This window comes from Hetaerina americana, unplaced genomic scaffold (genome assembly GCF_022747635.1).
Source record: "Hetaerina americana unplaced genomic scaffold, ioHetAmer1.1.p SCAF_108, whole genome shotgun sequence".
Taxonomy (NCBI): domain Eukaryota; kingdom Metazoa; phylum Arthropoda; class Insecta; order Odonata; family Calopterygidae; genus Hetaerina; species Hetaerina americana.
Genome location: NW_027286159.1, coordinates 156,633 through 173,052, shown reverse-complemented (window position 1 = coordinate 173,052; position 16,420 = coordinate 156,633). Strand labels below are relative to the sequence as shown.

The following is a 16,420-nucleotide window of genomic DNA, read 5'->3' as shown; positions in this document are numbered from 1 at the left end:
TCCCACTCAACAACATCTGTAACTATCATATTATAGGAATAAATATATGCGCATAATATGGGAATAGAGTAATTAACATTGACTTAGCTCTTCTAATGGTGAATTATGCTAGCCATTTCTGGCTTTGTTTAACATCAACTTGGCGGGCATGCATGGAATGAGTTTTGGCGGAACTAGAAAATGGAAATATTTAATGCCACACATTTATAATGTGATATTCCAATATCATTCCAAGGATTCTCAAGACAAAGACACTACCTTAAGTTTCCGTGAAGGTTTCATAATTAACCGCCAACATACACGTAATAACGCATTAATGAATGCCACGCGTGCGTAAATCCATTCAAAAATTACCGCGATAACACCAAACGATCGCAATTCGAACTGTGAATTGCTTTCTTTGGGTTACGTACAAATGTGTTGTTCTAGATTTCATGTTAGTTTTCCCGGGTTTTTGTGTGCCTCTTTGTTCAGGACCATTGAAAGGGGCGTTAAGAAGAAATTTCTCTGTATCTAAGTTTGGAAGGTGTATCATGAAAGTGCTGAATGTGGCGGAAAAAAATGATGCAGCCAAAAACATAGCGGGATTTTTGTCTAGGGGAAATATCAGAAGGGTGAATTTTTGTATTTGAAATTATTGAGCGCTGGTATAGCAGTAATTCCTGATAATAATGGTGATTTTTTCGTTTTTTTAGAGGGAAGGTTTGTCTAAATTTAATAAAATATATGAGTTTGAATACTCACTCTTTGGCCAGAGATGTGCTATGGTAATGACTTCAGTATCAGGGCATCTTCTAAATTATGAATTCATTGGCCTTTATCGAAAATGGTCTTCATGTAATCCTCTGTCACTATTCGAAGCCCCTGTAATAAAATGCTGCCCCAAAGACTACCTGAAAATAAAGGTAATAGTTGTGTTGTGGAATAAGACATCGTAAGCGAAACCCGTTCCGTTTGCCACTACACTTATAAATCTTGAGTTTTTCTTTGAGTCGCCAATTGACAGCTTAATATTAATTACAGGATACGCTGCAAAGAGAGACACGCAGCTGTGAAGCGTTGGTCATTTGGACTGATTGTGATAGAGAGGGCGAAAATATTGGCTTTGAAATTATTCAAGTTTGTTTAGAAGTTAAACCGAGATTGAAAATTTACAGGTAAGAGTTTCATTTACACGATTATAAACCGCTCAATCATTCAGAATTCGTGTTCAATAGAATTCTTCCATACCTATTCAAGGCTCGAACCAATTTTAGAGAAAGTATAACTCATGCTTGTTTTGGCCCGAGTTTTTGTCATTCAATGTAATAAATTCAGTTAATTTTCTACTGTATAAAATATTTGTTATATGCTTCACTATACATTATCCTCAGTTATCTTTTAATCTTTGATACACTAATTTTTCAATCTATTATGTTCCTTTGTCACATCATTCAATCAAGGATGTTGTAAGTTAAATCCCTGGCCCGTTAAACATTAAATAAAGTCTCAATGCTGTCATAACGAGCATATTAGCTCGGAATTGGTGTTGCCAAAATTAGAATTTTGAATATTATTAACTTGGCTTTGTAAGTCACATTGAAGATATAATTATCGTATCACATTGAACTTGAGAGGTTTAGAATTTAATCTTAGTTTTGGTTCCCACAGGGCAAAATTTTCTGAAATAACAGCTGCATCAGTTACTCGAGCCATGAATAATTTGTGTGATCCTGACCGCAGAATAAGTAATGCTGTTGATGTGAGACAAGAGCTGGATCTTAGGATAGGTTTGTTAAGTCCATCATCTAGCAATTGAACAAAGGGAAGGGTTTTTTCATGCATAAAAATGGATTGAATGGTAATCAGCAATGAAAATAAAAGTTGTACATATTTAATATGGCGTAACCATGGTTTAACCATGTTAACTAACTTCAGGTTCAGATCTTAATGATCTAATTTGTTTCATCAAAATTTATGAATGGCACATGCTTGTAGTGGTATGAACACTTAATGATGCAGGAGTCTAATTTCATTTTTGAGGGGATTAAATCTTCTGCTGTATTGTGTAATAGCCTCATATACACATGTATGAGGGCTGGACGGTGGATCATTGCATGAAATGCTGAAAGCTTTTGGGTGAAGCAATGCCTTTAAGAGGAATTAATTAATTGGTCCGTTTACATTTCCTTCCTAAAAATGGAATACTGTATTTGCATAACATTTCAATATGTTATGCAAATTCCATCAAGTTACGCCTGAGACAACAAATAAATATTCTTGTGATGATTACATTATCTTTGATTCACTCAAACTGTTTTCTGTTATGATGACTCATATTACAGTTTAGGAATTTTGTTTGGAGAATTAAAAAATGTATTTTGATTCTTAAACTTGCAGGAGCTGCTTTCACCAGATTCCAAACTCTCCGCCTGAAAAATGTCTTCCCTCTCACACTTCAAAACTCATTGATTAGTTATGGAAGCTGTCAGTTCCCTACATTAGGATTTGTTGTTGAGCGATACAAATCCATTCAAGACTTCATCTCTGAAAGCTTTTGGAGGATTAAAGGTTTGCATGAACACAATTTGCATTTTAACTTTCCTCAGCTTAATTATATTTCACTGTTCTCTTGAGTCCTTTCTTTAATTTCCATTGTTAAATTGATACAAGTGAGCTCGGGGTCTCCCTATTCCGTGGACATACCGGGTATGAAGAATTGACTCTGGAAAGTAGGTAGTCATAGTAGGATTGAGAAATCGTGGGGATGCACATGAGTTGTTAACTGCCATTGTACATTTGCATTTATTGGAAAACCAAGATATGTGTTCTTGGAAACTATACATTTTTTGTTGAAAAATTTATTTATAGTTTTTTTATCACATTAGACACTTTATTAGGATTTTATTTGAATTTATTTCCCCTTTTGATAAATATGTCATATTTCTTAGTCCTTGAGATACACCTTCTTTTACTTAAAATGTTCCCTAAAATTTGCTTGCATCTTATTGCCTGGGGGTACGATAATTTTGACATATAAACTCCAGCCATTTCACAAGGAAAATGCTATTATGTATATTTGCCTGCATCAGGCATAGAAAATGATTGTCGTGAATGCTAATGTCAATAATATCACTATTTTGAGCCAGTAGTTTTAGAGCTTTAGTATTTCCTTGACAGTACTTCCTGAAAAATTCCCAAATAAAGTGTAAATGCATACAATGTCATTGAAATTTGTAATGGAGACAATCAATTTTGAAGCCTGATTTGGTAAAAAATACTTAATAAAAATATTTTTCCTGGCAAATCGACTCGCAAACTTAAGGACAGTCATACCCATAAACCTCCAACTGATGCAGGCTGATTTTAAAGCACATTTTGGAGAAGAAAAGTGTATCTTCAGGGCCGGGAAATACAGATAATTGGATCACAGAATAGATAAACTTGGTTTTTTTTCACCCAAAAAATATTTATGATACAACCGGTTTCGACACTTGGTGACATCATCAGATACAGTGAAGTCGCCTATTCATGAAAACAGGTAGTATTATAAAGTTATTTATTCAGTGTTCATGGATTTTCCCAAAAAAGATCCTCAAACCGTCAAATTCACAGAAAATGGACTTCAAAGGCAAATGATTCAGGTGTCAAGCCTTAAGTTCTTGCAGTTAAGGAGCACTATTTTATAAGAACATGAAAAATTCAATGATGATTTTTAATGATTTATTGATGAACAGGCTATTAAACAATTCCAGAACACGAGGGCAATTCCAGCTCTTAATCATTCATTTAAGGACATAGTCGTCTCAAGGTAATGTGGAAGGCCCTCAAAAATAACATCTGACATCTTTCATTTGTGAGAAAAAAATGAAAATTTTTACAAAAAATGCCAAAGTGAACCTATGTAAAAGCAGAGGCGAATGCATTTCTCAGCCAAATGAAAGACCATCTCCTGCTGCTATTTTGTGCCAATTTCAGCAGCAATGTGAAAATTAAATCACCGTTTGTTTACTATTTGGAAACTCAGAAAACACATTTCCGGAGAAGTGTGAATTCCAGAAGAGCAGGCTATATATGATGTAGAGATAAGGGCAAACTGTTGCATGATGCTTTGAGGAGCATTACCCTAATAAGACAGTGACTATGCTTGCTGCAAATTTATTTAATGGCAATGACTTATTGTATTTTCACAAAAATTTGATGTGTGTGCAAAAACAAATGTCTCTGGACAGTTTTCTGGCAAAGAAAAATCATCAATATTTCATGTATAATAAATTTATTATTTCAATATTTTTTATCTCTACAGCTCGATTCCATATTTCTGGTTGGTTCATTCCATAATTGAAGATGAAGATGGTTGGATTATCTTTGAATCAACTTACACATTAATTTTTTTTTCTGAATGGAATGCATAAATGTTTTTTACATTACTTCAAATGGGAAAAAATTTTTTGCTTTAAAAGTTCTTCATTTTACCAGAAAGATTCTGGAACAAATAATGTTCATTGCATTAATTTTTTAATTTTATACACAATAAGAAATTGCCACACTAAAAAGCTGTTGTCACTGTAATATTTGACGGTTGGAAAGTGTATAAATGCCAGGGAAATTCATGTATCCAGTATGTGTAGCAACCTTGTTACAAAAAAATTTTACTGACATCAGAAAATCACGTACCTCTGCCATTCTGATGACACAAGTTTACACCAATATTAATAATTAAATGTGATTAGTTTATTCCTTCTTAATTATCCAAAAGTTTGTGGAAAAATTGGATGGGGAAATGAAATCAATCTTGACATTAATATTACAATGCTTGAAAATGTGAAAAACTTTCTCTCAATGTGCAGATTGGAGCAAAGTTATCTAATGTGAAAAGACACAAGTAGACGTGGAATCACTGCTGAAATATGTATACAAGGTTTTAGGGTTTTGTGATATTTTAAATCAGTTATTTCACAGAAGTTTTGAAACTCTTAAAATGCAAAATTGTATTAATTTATCAGTTAAATGATTGACATGTATAAGCTCACCTGTTGATCACCACTCCTTTCCTATGTGTAAGAAATGATACAGGTTTTCTTCTGGAGAACCTTGGTTTTCCTGCTGGATTAGTTTCAGCTTGAATTGGTATGGATGTCCAGTTTTAGGAAAAGAGTCGATTAAGAAAGAGTTGAGTCTGTGGCTATGTCAATTAAATGAAGAATACAATGTATCTTTCCACTGTGCTTTATTCACGTACAACTAGTTTCAACGCTCAAGCGTCATCATCAGGTACAAATTAATCAAGTCACAGTCCATTTATATACCATTCGTGAGGGAGAGGAGGGGTGGGTGAGAGAGGGGGAGAAGGAGGGGAAAGAAAGTCGGGTTGCGATCGGCGTTGATGGGGAGGGGGGAGAGGGATATTAAGCGTCAGGGAAGGTGATTGGTTGGTTTACAGTGGGGTGGGGGGTTTGTCAGGTCTATCTGTGGAGCTTTTCTAAATCAGTGAGAATAGCATAGTAGAAGTGGCTTGATCTTAGTGACATATTATTTTATTTCAAAGTAAATCAGTAGTAATGCTTACCTATACACAATTATAGGACTCATCAGCTATTAACTTCAAAATTTTAGAAAAATACTGTATGTATACATATGTATGGAAAAGTATGTACCCATATACTACTATATTTACTTATTATTTGGTTAATTCAGAATGGATGTGTAGTTAAAATTCCAGAAATTCATTTACGGAATAGAACATAATATTTTTTAATAGATTGAACAGCTTTTCTTTCTTGAAAACAGCTACTGTTGTTTCATATTTGATTTCATGGGGAAGTTTGCGTATGCCCATTGTTTTGGGCCCGTGAGCGGTATTGTTTGTTCTGACAAATTTGAAGAGAGGTTTATATGGTGCATTACGAGGAGCATTGCTCATAATACATATAATCTTCTTATGAGTAGTGTTATATCCACATGAGAAGAGAATAATTGCTTTAAAAGGTTTGAAAGGAAAAAATCATTGAAAATAAGCAGAAACTGACAATTCTGCTAAAATTTAATGTGAATATTTGGAGACTTGTGGTTTTTATTTATTTATTATTATTGCATCTTGTTATTTTACAATGGTTAAATAAAAGACATATTATTATAGCTTATAGAAAACCTTCTTAAATGAGAAATTGTGCTTATAATACTTTAGTGTTATGCCTTTTTATTTTAATTTACTGCACTTAGTTGTACACACAAATTGTTGTTATATTAATTATTTTATTATAATGCTGTGAGATATTCAGTTTATAGAACAAGAACATATCCTTTTAAAATATTTTCCTGCTTACCCCAGTTCTTCATGAGCTTTGAAGTTACATACTTCTCACTTTTCTCTTAAAAAATGTAAACTCAGGGTTTCACTTTGTTCACTCTTTCAGTTGTCCTATTTCCCATAGATGTTCTCTCTTCATCAGTGACTCCGTTGTTAGTATTCCTCTCGGACCAAATAATAATAAATATTTCCCCATGTCTATCTCTACAAATCCCATATTTTACAATCCCACTCGTCATCCTTTCATGTAGTATTTGGTGAATTGTCTTGACACCACATTGCGTCTGCTAAGATGTAATCATCTGTGGAGCATTGGCTCTTTATGAAGGAACGCATTCAGATTTCAATATTTTAATGTTCATTAAATGAAGAACACCATGTATTTTTTCACTGTTCTTTATTTTGGTACTACTAGTTTCAACGCTTAGGCATCATCATCAGGTACCTGAAAATGACGCCTAAACGTTGAAACTAGAAGTACCAAAATAAAGAACTGTGAAAAAATACATTGTGATCATCATTTAATGGACATGAACTTCCACAAAGTTGAGTCAGAAACGATCAAATACATATTGTAATGTTTATTAATCACAAGTGATTTAAACAGGCTTTCATTTCTGTCCTCACAGTTAACCATACAATGGAAGGATTATCAGTTGACTTCAGTTGGAAACGGGTACGTTTGATGGATCGGCAGATATGTCAGATGTTGTTTGAGTTGTGTGAGGAGAGCAACATTGCACTTGTTGAAAAGGTTCAAAGCCAACCGAAGAGCAACTGGAGGCCTCTTCCCCTCGACACCATTGTAAGTGTGTTGGCATCACATCTGTTGCTGAGTTCAATGTGAGAAAATTCTACCACCTCCCTAAACAAGCATTTTTCTGGTGTTTTTTAAATTTGAAATTGAAAAAGTATAGAATATCATGAATATCAGATAGTAAAAACTGAAATCTATGCAAACTTTCAATTGAGGAAATATTATTTGTGAGAAAGTTGGAAAACTCTTCAAAATAAATTATTTTTCCAAATTATTTCGAAATGCTTGGGTTATATGGTAGAAATAATGTACCTGTTGAGGCTTTCTTTAAGAATTGCATTCTAGGTTTCCAAAGACTCTATATGCATGAATTGAGCAGTTTCAGGTGTGGTTTGGTGAAATTTGAGCAGATTAATGGTGAAATAATTAGTTTTCTACTAGTTGACAAAGGCCTGAATAGGATGTAGTATATTAAAATGTGGTTGGAAATAAATTCAATTACCCCTAAAGTCATAATTATTTAATCTTTAATACTAGTTTTTTTATGGGAGGCGACTGACAGCTAAGGGCTCTTTAATACTGTAGACACAATTGAGGCTCAGTACATCTGGAAGGAAATGCATATCATTATATTCTTTAACTTTTTGTCTTTTTTATGTTCTCCCATGATGAAATTATAGGTAAAGAGTTGAAGGTGTCTATTCAATAAATTTCCTTAGCTTTCATTTGTATTTAGGGAAATCTTGGTTATGTATAAATATTTGATGGTGATTTTAGTCATTATAATGTGCTTAGTGTGTGAAGATGCATTTATGGTGAGTATTTGGCAATGTGCATTGTGATTCACTGAAATTTGGCAATCATGTTCCCTTGAGCTCCCCAGTGCTCCTTTTTAGATGTAGTTATCATAAATATGGTGAAAAAAATCACATTAAATTACTGCGTAAGTCATTCGTATGGGTCACATTCATTAGTATCTCATCCACTTGTCTCATTAGTGTCAGGTTTTAGTCTTTGATCGGAGTTGATATGGTAAACTTAGTTGCTTGCCAACCCTGGGATCAGGGTTTTGGGTTGACTCATTGGGTGAATTTTGTTTTCATTTTTCTGATTTATTCTTGCAAACATAACGTTGAAATTTTTAATATCATTATCTATTTTAGCTTTGTTTTCATTTTTCCTTATAAATAAGCTATGGTAAATGTGCCTTTAATAATTTTATATTAGTGTACACTGCTAGTTTTTTGCATATCTTATATGAGATGTGACTGAAAAGGAATGGAACTGGCACAACTGTGGTATATTCCCATTTGCATGGCATGTTAGTTGGTCCCTTCCAGATGCTCTATAGAATTTTTAACTCCCTGTAAATGCTATACAATTACTAACAGCATCATAAGTATTTTAGTTAATTGGTGGTGTGTAATGAAAAATGGAACATGAAAATTAGGAGAAATGTTGTACAATCAAATTTTGTGCTAAAATTATTAAATTCATAGGTGTCACCTATGAAAAGTCAAGCCACAAATTTTTCAGTTGCACAAAGCACTTTTGGATGGCCCAGAAGTAGTGGAAGATATGAACCTTGCTCAGGGAGGCCTGTAACTTAAAGGTCTGGCAACAGTATCAAATGATTGTAGACTTTTTCGAGTTCAATCCTTGTGCAAAACATCCTCACTACTGATGAGCAGAAAAACGATTGGAAAGTCTTGATGTTTCAAAGAGTAGAAGGTGACCCAGATTTCTTCAGTCTATCTTTTGATTATAGGCAATGAGTTGTGGGTTTTTCAGTATTGCCCTCAGACTATGCCAAGAGTACCACACAGACATATCTCCTCAACTGAAGAAAGCTTGGATGAACAAATTGAAAAACACTTTTGTTGTGTGAGAAGTCAAACTTGTTCTTTGACTCACTTACAGCTGCCTTCCCCTTTTTTGGAATGAGATTCTACACTGATCTAATGAAATATTGCAGCCGAAATCCTTCCTCATAAATACTATAAATGAACCCATAAAATCCCTTTTTTCCATTGCGAATTGTATCCTTCTCTCTATGTAATTATATACCCTCCAGTAATATTTTGGGGATGTTATCTATTCCCTCTGTGTTATTTGATTTCAATTCCCTTAATGTCATTACTATCTCACCATGGAGTGAGCCTGAATGTGAGTTATCCTCATCTAAATCCTCTTCTCCTTCTATGTCTACACTTGATAGCCTTCTTCATAATCATTTACATCCCTTCTTTCCATGTCGCTTGAATATTTACTGGGTCAGTTAATAATTTTCTTGCCATATCATTCATAATGTGCACCAATTTTTCCCTTCTTTTTCATCATTCTTTCTCCTTTCTTGATAGTGAAGTCATATCTTCCTTTGTAAACTATCCATGTCCTCACTCTGTGACTTTGGCGATACTTTTTTTGCCCTATTGGTTTCCCACCTGAGTTTATTAAATACATGGGTGGTCTGAAAAGTTTCCGACCTAACAAAGATACAAGACATTTATTCAGAAATTTTTGGGGTTGGAAACTTTTCAGACTACCCTCGTATTTCCTTGTACTTCCTTTTCTCTAATTCGGTGTGTAAATTCTTCCATTTCTTTCTCTTGTTTATTTTTCCTGTCATCTCTTTTGTCATCCATGGTTTCCTTGTTCTTTTCTCATTAACTCTCCCTTTAGTTTCATCTGTAGTTATCAATACATAGTTTATACCATTGTACCACAAGTAAAAGTATATCGATTTATAATATAGATTCATTTTTGGTTACTCCTCATCAGTACTAAGTTATGATCTGAATCTGCTTCCACATCCTGTAAACTGGGAGAATTGATTATGCTGTTCCAAAATCTGTGCCTAATCATAAAATAGTCTAACTTACTGTATCTCTGAATCTTCCAGCATCCATTACATATACCTATGTCTATTGTTGTGTTTGAAATGTCTCCTTCTGGATATTACTCCAAAATTATCGGGCCAAAAATACCCACTACCTTCAATATCACTTCGTGTAGACCTAAAATAACCATATTTTCTCTCTCCATTTTCTGCTTTGTACATGTATTTTCTAATTTCCCTATTCCCATCCCTGTTATAACTAATGCGATCCTCTTCTGTGTCTTCTACTCTGCTGATGTTGCCAATTCTGCTTTGCAAGAATCTTGTGTGATGACAATGGAGGCAGCCTCACATGTTCCTATTCCAGGCATGACACATGTGGGCAAGGGGGCTGAGTTCTGCAGTTGCAAGAACTTATTTTTGTCATTGTGTCTATCAAATTTTCTTTGGAACAATAATGGATGTGATTTCCTCATGCCTTCATCAATAGTGTTTTCAGCGTGACACCATCTCTCAAATGCAAGCCCCACTTGGTTCAGTTGTCTTTGCAGCTGCTTCAATGGGGAACAGGCATTGCATTGACGACTGTCTCCCACCTTCGACCTGTCATGGGTGGTCCTACCAGGAGTAGTTGTCATTGCTCCCACTTAGCACACCTCTAAGGATCCCCAGAATACGGAAACCCTTCTACCACATCTAGGTTGTAGTTCATAGGGAAAGAAAGCATTTTGATGGTGTATCCATTGACACAACGGCATACTGGGAAAGTCAAGTGTGCATGTCTCTCTGCTTCCACTCTATCAAGCTTCCTTTGTTCTCATATCATGTTGAAATTATTGTTGTTGAACTCATCCACAAATATTATTCTTCTTCATGATTTCTATCCATTCATGTTTTTGAAGATGTAAAAAGATTGTGTTCATCTGCCATATTCTCACAAAGTCCACTGCATTGACACCTATGATATTCTGTGCCCGCAAATGATGCAGACTGAATCTTGGGGTGGAAGGTAACTAACGGCACCCCATGGGGCTTCCATTGCTTGCTGAGAAGAGGCTCAGGCTGCAGATAAAAAATCATTGAGTACTTGACTGAAAAAAAACATGCCCTTATCACCTTAAAACAGTTTTATTGCACAACACATTTTGGCATCATCAGGTGCATATTGCAATCAAGGTACTTGTGTTGAGCCAAGTATACTGTTGTGATTGTTCCTCATACAAACTGTGAAGTGATGTGTATGGTGTGGGTAAATTATAAATTGGCAATTTTCCACAAAATAAAATTTAATACGACCGGTTTTAAAGTAACTGCATCATCATCATGTAACAGTCATGACTCAGAGTCCTCAAAAGCAAGTACGCAGAAGTAAGTGAAAAAGAGGGGAAGAGGGTGGGGAAGACAAAATAAATAGGTGCAAAGACCTTTGAAGTCCGGAGAGAACATCATTGCTGGATGAAGGATGATTTCCCATTGGGGGTGTGTCCCATGGAGGGGCGCCAAACTCCCAGGGCTGTGGAGAAAGCGGGTGAGGTCAGGGGCTTTCCTCCAGTTGTCATTGACTGGGCACATGGTATCAATGCACAAAGGAGGACAGTGTACTAAGGATAAAAACTGGTAATTAGGGGTTTGGGATCACTGGTACAAGGGTGGTCTGAAAAGTTTCTGACCTAACAAAGATACAAGACATTTTTTCCGAAATTTTTTTTTTATTTTTCAACATAGTTTCCTTGTAACTCTGCACACTTTTCCCAGCGATGCTCCCATCTCTGTAACCCGTCCAAGTAGTACTCGGCATTTTTCTCTGCAAAACACTTGTTCATGAAGGTGACTGCCTCTTCATTTGACAAAAATCTCTGTCCTCTGAGCACAATTTTTAGATGAGGGAACAAAAAGAAGCCCCTTGGGGCTAGATCTGGAGAGTAAGGCGAATGGCCAAGCAGTTCAAACTGTAATTCATGGATTTTCGACATGGCAACTGCTGAGGTGTGAGACTTGTTGGTGTGTTGTCTAGGTGAAACAGAATTTTCTTTTTCTGCAAACGTGGCCGTTTTTCTGCACGTTCTGCCTTCAACTTGTCAAGCATAATATGCCCCTGTAATGGTTTTTCCTTTTTAAAGATAATCGATCAGATGTGATTGATGGTTGAGGCCGAGACTTTGTGGAAACCCATTGCGAACAGGAGTTTCACTAAATAACTTTGCAGTTTCCACATAAAATAACTGATTTATTTTCAGATTTTTTATTTAACTGATTTATGGTACGTTCCTGAAGATGCTACGGTGTAGCAAAACTAGTTGAAAATAAATCAGTTATTTTATGTGGAAACTGCAAAGTTATTTAGTGAAACTCCTGTTTTGTTGATAATTGATCAAAATAACTCCATGGCTATCCCAAAAAACAGTCGCCATCACTTTCCCAGCCAAAAAATTAATTTTGTTATTTATGGAGCTGGTTCCTCCTTTGCAGTCCACTGTTTGAACTGTATTTTTGTTTTGGGTGTATAATGGTGTATCCAAGTTTCATCTACGGTAATTAATCGGCGCCTAAACTGCACCAACAGAGCGTGTGAAATGTTCATTCGAACACGTTTTTGGTCTAACGTGAGCAAACGCGGCACCCAACGTGTGGACAGCTTTATCATAGCTAAATGTTGATTTAATATGTGACAAACACGTTCTTTTGACATGTTCATAACCTCTGCTATCTCTCTCACTTTTATTCGGCAGTCGTCTAGCACCATTTGGTGAACTTCGGTAATGTTTTCGTCGGTAGTTGCAGTTTTTGGATGTCCCAAACATTCATCGTCTCCTTATAACCACGTTTAAAGTCAGCTGCCAAAAACTTCACTGTGGTAAATGATTGGTCAGAGTCCCCATCCGACTCATCTTTGATTTGCGTAGGCGTTTCAAAAACAAATATTTAATAACAGCTCGATAGTTGATTTTGTCCATTTTCACAAAAATGTTCTCATCAACTCACTTAAATGACTGTTACATACAAACTGCGTGTCCAAAATGGCTGAAAATTTGGTGAGTAACTGTCAACAGATGAACAATGAATTCACCAGCTTCTATTTAAGAGTGCTGACATCTTCATGTGGAGGTTGGAATCTGTTCAGACCACCCTCAAATATTATGGTTCCAAGGGCCATGCCCAAGCGAGGGTTAGCGGAAGGGTGGAAGAGGGATTTTTCTCACTTTTAAATCACCGATGAGAGGGGGCGGTCCTGTGGCATAGAACCTTTCCTCCTGATCCGTGAAGAAAGAGGCTGGGGAGTCAGGGCTGCCCACCTTGGTCGGGAAAGCATGGTCTCTGTACGCACAGGGTAAGGGGAGGAAATTCCTATGAGATCTGTGGACCCTTGTCCCTACTCATAAGGGACTGAATCGGGGTATTCAATTCAGGGACATTGTGGGGGTAACACTGTCTTGCCTGAACTGAAATCTGGAGTTGTTAGTCTTTTGTGCTGAATAAAACTTTTCCCATCTGTTTCTGTATTCACATGTATTTCAATTCTTTGGTGCCTCAACCCTCTGGAATTATATGCAGTAACCATTTGAGTATTTGTCCAGTCTTGTGTTGCCAAGCTTACGATCACCAGAGTTCAATTGGAGTCAATGCAACCTTCGAATTTCATTGAGTTGCTATCTTTTTTTAATGAGACCATTATAAGACTAAGTTCCTCATTCTGCTGTTCAATTTTGGGCCCGAGTCTGGTGGAGTGTGTGTTCTAGTTGCCCTAGAAAATTCAGCTGAATATTTTGAGTCTGCATCATCAATGGGTAATTTTGATAGCTCGTTCAATTCTTCAAATTTCTAAAGTAAATGTTATACTTTCTTTTTGTTTGTTCAGGAGCTTGAAAAACTTGCATCAAAGAAACTTAAAATAAATGCAAAGGAAGCAATGAAGATTGCTGAAAAACTATACGTTCAAGGTTATATTAGCTATCCGAGGACAGAAACAAACATTTTCCCCAAAGAGCTGAACCTGAGAGGATTAGTGTCCGAGCAAGTCCAAGATCACGTTTGGGGTGGTAAGTTTTCTCATGAATGCAAAATATACATGGTGATGCAAAATGATCCAATTGGGTGAATATGAGTTTGAAATGCTATAAATTCTATCCTTGGAAGGAATATGATCAAAACCACCATCATCAACCGGAGGGAAGGTTAGTTTGATAGGTTTAGGTAAAACTTGCCTATTACTAAGCCCTACGGTATGTGGAATTCACTGATCAGTAGGGTGTGTGTGTTTGTGTATGCAGGGCAAGTTCCTTATTCCTTTTGCCACTTGTGGTTTCCCTGGAAGATCCTGAAAAGTCACACAGAATGGATGAAGCTGAGGGTGCGCAGAGGTGTTACCTAGAACCAAATGGGGCTCTCCAGTTGGTAGCTCAGCATTCTGCCCACTGGACTACCTCATCTCATTGGAGGATTAATTGCTTGTAACATTAATATCTTTATTATTTGTGAAAGAGGTTGAAGCAAGTCCAGAATGCCTAAATAAAATTGACTGCTGGTCCAAAACTCTTGCTTTCACTTTGTAACTAATTGAGAACTTTATAAAATTTGTTTTGAAACATAACTAGGTCTTTTTAAGAATATTTTGTCAGAAATGGCCATGCTGCATAGGTCAAGAATTTGTACCTAATCTCAATATTTTTACATATTTGTAAAGTTTTCTAAACATACCAATTCTCATTTGTTCTTCAAGAGTCTTGATCATATTATATATGTACCTGAAATGTTTTTAAAGCATGATATGATTTGATTATTTGAATGTGAAGCAGGCACATGCATCTATAGACTGTCAGCTAGGTCTTGGGTCAAAGTTCGCATATTTCCTCCAGACACCCTCAGCCGAATTCTGCTCTGATTGTGCAGATGCAAGGTCTTTCCGGGAAATTGACATGTACGTCAGCTGAAGAAACTTGCCCCTCTAAAAATTTTTTATGTCATATTGCTGACTGCCACATTTGGGAGAAATAATTGAGGTTCTTTCCCAATCGCCTTCCTCAATAGTGTGTTTCATGATATACCACCACTTAAATGGCTTCCCTTTCCTCCCACCAGTACTGTACAGTGATTCTTTTTAATTTCTAAGCCCTACCAATAATTGGTGTTGTGAGAGGATTCACGGGAATGAGGAAGATGTGGCAGGAATGGTTGGGGAAGAGAGAAAATTTTCTGGCAAAAAAATTGAGCAGGGCATGAGGCTATTGAAGGTGGAGGCGAAAATGATGAGGAAGAGTGTAACCATTAGCATTGCAGTGCAGAGTGCTTTTTCATTGTTTGGTGTTGTGTGGTTTCAAAGCTTGCTTCCTCAGAGAACACAGCACTGTAGAGTTGTTTTTCCGTGTCCATCAGAAACCTATCTGACTGAAAATTTTATGCTTTAAAAGGAGTGGAGGCATATATTATTCTGCAAGTTATGATGCAAATTTATTGTGTTGCCTGGAATGTGGATCGACTAGGAATTACTTTTGCAGGAATAATAAAGTATGTATGTATTTAGTGGAATGTATACAGCAGTTATTTGACATGTGAAGTCAGAACCCTTAATTAATTCAAATGTGGTAATTAGTGTTTTTGAATCATACCCTACTGCCATAGTTTCCATGGCATTTTTCTCTATGTATCTTATTGATTACATATTTGAATGATACTTTAAAATAGTTTCACCTTTTATTCTGAAAATATGTATATTTGCTGTTATTTAATAATGGTTATGTGATTGATAATTAATATTGCCTATTCTTTATTTAATAAACAGTAGTGTTACTGCATTCCTTAGTCTACGTTAATGATTTCATGATGAAATTAACCAATGGATTTTTAGGAAAGTAACAGCTCTTAATTCCTTTTGCATTTTTGTGATCAAAATTCTTCATTGCTGGAAATGTATTTGGAACTGTTATCACACGGTCTTTCATGTGGGTAGTTAAATTTTGTTGTTACATTATCAAATGGTTGATTTCAAACCTATCACATTATTTCACTGACTGTAAAAATCATTTGCCTCGACCTGCACTTGGACCCAGATCCAGTCATTATCATTCTGAGTCAAGGCAAATAATTACTGTGCACTGTGAAATCCCTGCTTTTGCAGTGTGCGTTGGTGGATGACTCTGTTGTAGGTACTTTTGTGACATCTCTGTAGTTCTTTGAGTCAATTGCATTATTTTGTTTAAGTGTCCCAGTTTTCCCATTGTTGGTATGAAAAATCGGGGGTTACTCATTATGTGAATAAAATAATGATATCATGTTCAGAGAACATTTATTCGTCAATGGAAGAGAGACTTCTATAAATTAAATTACATGTTAGTGTTCAGAGAACATTTGAACAGAGAGCGAACCTATTGAAGTGCAATGCCAATGAATGATGTGTTACTTCCATCCCCCAGGCTTTGCAGCTCGGGTGCTGGAAGAAGGGCCTAATCCTAGACAGGGCAAGAAGTCTGACCAAGCTCATCCCCCAATCCACCCCACAAAGTACACAGCATCATTGTCAGGTGAGAAATATTTGATGGTT

The 16,420-nt window shown here is 36.1% G+C and overlaps 1 protein-coding gene across 1 annotated transcript in view; it reads left to right on the top strand.

Moving 5' to 3' along the window:
• Positions 1 to 419: 419 nt before the first annotated feature.
• Positions 420 to 16,420, top strand: part of Top3alpha (topoisomerase 3-alpha) — a 39,901-nt gene continuing 23,900 nt past the window's right edge. Inside the window, exons 1-8 of the mRNA XM_071599177.1 lie at positions 420 to 614; positions 696 to 905; positions 1,024 to 1,157; positions 1,651 to 1,769; positions 2,380 to 2,550; positions 6,919 to 7,094; positions 13,742 to 13,922; positions 16,293 to 16,400. Of these exons, the coding sequence (XP_071455278.1) occupies positions 435 to 614; positions 696 to 905; positions 1,024 to 1,157; positions 1,651 to 1,769; positions 2,380 to 2,550; positions 6,919 to 7,094; positions 13,742 to 13,922; positions 16,293 to 16,400 (1,279 nt within the window). The 5' untranslated portion in view covers positions 420 to 434. The remainder of the gene's footprint in view (positions 615 to 695; positions 906 to 1,023; positions 1,158 to 1,650; positions 1,770 to 2,379; positions 2,551 to 6,918; positions 7,095 to 13,741; positions 13,923 to 16,292; positions 16,401 to 16,420) is intronic.